At 48.1% G+C, this 3,762-nt stretch overlaps 1 protein-coding gene across 1 annotated transcript; it reads left to right on the forward strand.

Moving 5' to 3' along the window:
• The first annotated feature begins 229 nt into the window (after positions 1 to 229).
• On the forward strand, positions 230 to 3,560 carry c14h2orf69 (chromosome 14 C2orf69 homolog). The gene is made up of 3 exons (XM_034186883.1): positions 230 to 772; positions 2,522 to 2,760; positions 2,950 to 3,560. Exons 1-3 carry the CDS (start codon positions 467 to 469, stop codon positions 3,425 to 3,427), a joined length of 1,023 nt encoding a protein of 340 aa, XP_034042774.1. The 5' UTR covers positions 230 to 466; the 3' UTR covers positions 3,428 to 3,560.
• The last annotated feature ends 202 nt before the right edge of the window (positions 3,561 to 3,762 follow it).

The raw sequence follows: 3,762 nt of genomic DNA on the forward strand, positions 1-3,762 counted from the left end.
TGCTTCATAAAGAGAATGTTTTCTTTCATGTGCTGCACAGTTTCGTTCCTGATGATGCCTTCTAAAATCTCCCCTGTTACTGTTGCTAGGTTCCTTTTGATTCCCCTTTTTGAATATGGGTGTTATCCCACTTTACATCTCCATAGACGTACACTAAACGAACGCGGAAGCGACGGAGTGAATACTCTTGTTGTCGGAAACAGACACGCGCAGAACGATGAGTTTGTTTAATTCCTACTTAATGGCGCCACGTTGTGGTGTGTAGAAAAACGTAAACGTTTAGCCCGAAGTAAGTGGTAGTTTTTTCGAGTAAGCTTCAGTTTAAAACATTAGGAGGCCTGATTTTTTTTGTTGTTTGTTTGTTTTTAACGCAGACGTCGTGATGCTGCGTTGCTTGTCCCGGCTAACGCTTGTTAGCTAACGTCGGAGTGAAAAAACGCCAAATCATTTTCTTATTTTAGAGCTCATGATCATCGTCCGAGCCGTAGCGGTAGTTACTCTGACAGCAGCGGCCAAAGCGATGAGCTCTACGGCGGGGATGATGTCCTCCGAGCGGCCGGGGCTGCGTGCATCAGCGAGCCGAGACACGCGCCCCGCGAGCCCGCGTCAGCTGCAGCGGCTGCTCGCTGTGCCCGGATCCGACCGGAACCGAACCAACGACCTGCTGCTGCTCCGGCCTGACGTTTGCACCAATGGCCACACACAGCCCGGCTCAGAGGACCGAGACGTGTGCAACAACAGGCACGTTGTGTTCTTTCACGGAGACATTCAGGTACATTGAAACAGGTTCATACTAAACCAGCTGATCACGTGGGCCGGTACCGGGGGCGTGTCTCTCTCCCTCAGGCTGAGGTCCTTCACCAGAGGCCTTCTGGACAGAGACCTCCAGGTAGACCTCTACCTGGAAGTTCCAGGTAGAGGTGCTGCTATGGCGCTCTGATCGCTTCCCCGTCTTTTATGATAAAATAATACGGAATTTATGTGGAAATGATTGTTGTACAAAAGCTTCAGCTATCTGTCACTGAGATAGATGACGACTGGAGGCAGTTTGAAGCAGAAACGAGGTGATAATCAGTGAATAGCTAATAGCGTTCAGAAATGACAGTGAAGACAGGGCGATCCGATTTTTAGAGGGGACCGTTCAGTCAGCAACACCAGTATTTCTCAGGAGATGCTGGTTTGTGTCCTGCGATAGTCCGTCAGCCTGTCCAGGTCGTACACCGTCTCTCGAACCAGCGACAGTCTGAAGCACAGCGTCATGGCTGCGGCTGTGGGCAGTAACAGGAAGCATTGTTTTTTAAAACTCATTTAAGCTTGCACAGTAAAACCTGCATTTTTCAGAGAAACCAAAATGAGCACATTAAAAAAAGATCCTGCTGTTTATGAAATTTTGTGTCCAAACGATATAAACAGTGTAATACATCAGATTATTATATTGGCTGCGATGCTATGCGCACTCTGATTGGCTGATTACCAGTCAGATATTTTCCCATATCAGACCAGTTTTCATGACAGTCTGTCTGGAACGAATATTTTCATTCCAAACCAGGAAGCTAAAAACACGATTAGAAAAACCAAGTCGGACATTAACGTACTTCATAAATATCTAAACATTGTTGGAAAAAAAACCAGATTGAAAGTTTGTTAAGCAAGTTCTTCACGGAGGTGAAGAAAGTGAACAAGCCCAACACCGTCAGCAGCATATTCAGGTGATACTGTAAGTTTGAGTGTTTATATATAATAAACAAATTATTAACCTGCTCGGTCTGTACGGGGAAATATCAGACCTCTCACTTTCAGCACGTGTTGGGTTTTCTTGTGGAAGTTGTCAAAACACTATCATGCTTATCTCAACATGGATGATGCTTGCAACTTGAAGTCAAGTCTGCACCAACCTTGGGTCCTGGTCTGGATGGCAACCACCCAGGCAGACAGCCAGTCCATCCTCACATCTCTAATGTAGCCATCTGTCCGCCGCAGCCAGATGACGTGTGTTCGTCACCTGCACAGAATTGAAATGTTCTTGGCCATCTGTCGTTTTGTGTAGGGGTTGGAATTTGATTGCTGATGTACTCGTGACTACATCCCATCCAGAGACAATCTCCAAACAGTCATGGACATAAATTGCCAGAATATTATTGTCCCAATGAAAAGCACTGGTACGGGGGTCACCCTGGACATAATGCCAGTCTGTCATGGGGACAACGCAAGTACATCATCATTAAATAAGAAGTTTTGATATCACTGAACTCTCATTCTCTTGGTGTGTTTGCCGTGTGAGCCGTAATTTTACATGTTTACAAAAGTAAACAGATGTATTGTTTAGATTTCTTTAGAAACTAAGTGAAATTTGAAAAGCCGCACAGCTTTAATTCCATGATGAGCCTTGATTTTCCTGTGGATTCATTTGTCACCAAAATTAATTGCAGTCATTAATAATCTGCTGTATCATTAATGATTGTGAAGCTTTTCCTGATTACTTCCCGCTGCGTGCACGTTACCGTTTTGTTTGTGTGTGCAGAACTTCCAGGAGGAGATGTCTCTGCAGCCTGATGGAGCACAATGGCTTTCCTGGAGCCTGGAACAAGTCACCCTGAGCCTCGGCCGCCGCTTTCCCGACCAGCACATTTGGGTGGTCAGAGCCTCTCATATGTACCTCCACAAGTTCAGCTGCTACAGCAACTTTGTGGAGAGCAACCTGTTTGGGGCGCCGGATCACTCACCGTACTCACCTGACTTTGGAGCCTTTCACCACCTCAGGTGATTGGCCTCCTGCTCATCTGTGTATCAGGTTTCTGAAGGATGTCTGATGGAATTGGAAGAAAATCCAGTGTCAAAATCCAAGATTTCACTGGTCTCAGATCAGAAATACTGTAATTTTCCAGTAGGTGTATTGTGCTGTCAGTACTCTGCAGTACTGCGTTTTCTGAACAGTATTTCTGTTGGCAGGAGCCTGATGAGTCACGGCATGGAGCGGGCCAACCTTCCAAACCCCCTCACACCACAAGGAAGCACCGACAGCATCTCCTCAGGGTTTTCCTTGACCCTGGTGGGCTTCAGCAAAGGCTGCGTGGTGCTGAACCAGATGGTGTACGAGCTGGCCGGCGCTCTGAAGGACCCGCAGATGTCTCACTTCGTTAAATGCATCTCGGACATGTACTGGCTGGACGGAGGCCACCCGGGCGGCAGCGAGACCTGGGTGACAGACAAGCAGGCGCTGAAGGAGCTGGCGGTCAGCGGAGTGGAGATTCACACCCACGTGACCCCGTACGAGGTGTGCGACCCGATGCGGGCCTGGGTCGGCTGTGAGCACAGACAGTTCATCAAGATGCTGCAAGAGTTCGGCGCCCATCCGAGCCAGAAGCTGCACTTTGAGCACGAGCCCCCGTCCATCGAGAACCACTTCAGGGTCATCCAGGAGTTTTGATTTTGGATTAGATTACAAATAATATGACATGTGGCAGCACAGTGGATGAGTGGTTAGCACTGTTGCCTCAGAAGGTCATGGGATCGATTCCCACCTGTGTCCTTTCTGTGTGGAGTTTGCGTGTTCTCCCCGTGTTTGTGTGGGTTCCCCCCAGGTGCTCTGGCTTCCTCCCACATTTAAAAACATGTAGTTTAGGTGGACTGGAAACTTTAAAAATTGTCCGTAGGTGTGAATGTGATTGTTTCTGTATGTGACCCTGTGACAGACTGGCGTCCTGTCCAGGGTGAACCCCGCTTCACACCCTGTGACTGCTGGAATAGGCTCCAGCCCCCGCG

This window comes from Thalassophryne amazonica, chromosome 14, assembly GCF_902500255.1.
Source record: "Thalassophryne amazonica chromosome 14, fThaAma1.1, whole genome shotgun sequence".
NCBI classification, from domain to species: Eukaryota; Metazoa; Chordata; class Actinopteri; order Batrachoidiformes; family Batrachoididae; genus Thalassophryne; species Thalassophryne amazonica.

What these genes read in the sequence shown, in the direction of transcription:
- c14h2orf69 (XM_034186883.1), top strand. Translation starts at nt 467, where the DNA reads ATGATCATCGTCCGAGCCGTAGCGGTAGTTACTCTGACAGCAGCGGCC. An exon ending in TCTTTCACGGAGACATTCAG is followed by an intron (nt 773 to 2,521) that starts GTACATTGAAAC and finishes TTGTGTGTGCAG; the next exon opens with AACTTCCAGGAGGAGATGTC. An exon ending in GGAGCCTTTCACCACCTCAG is followed by an intron (nt 2,761 to 2,949) that starts GTGATTGGCCTC and finishes TTCTGTTGGCAG; the next exon opens with GAGCCTGATGAGTCACGGCA.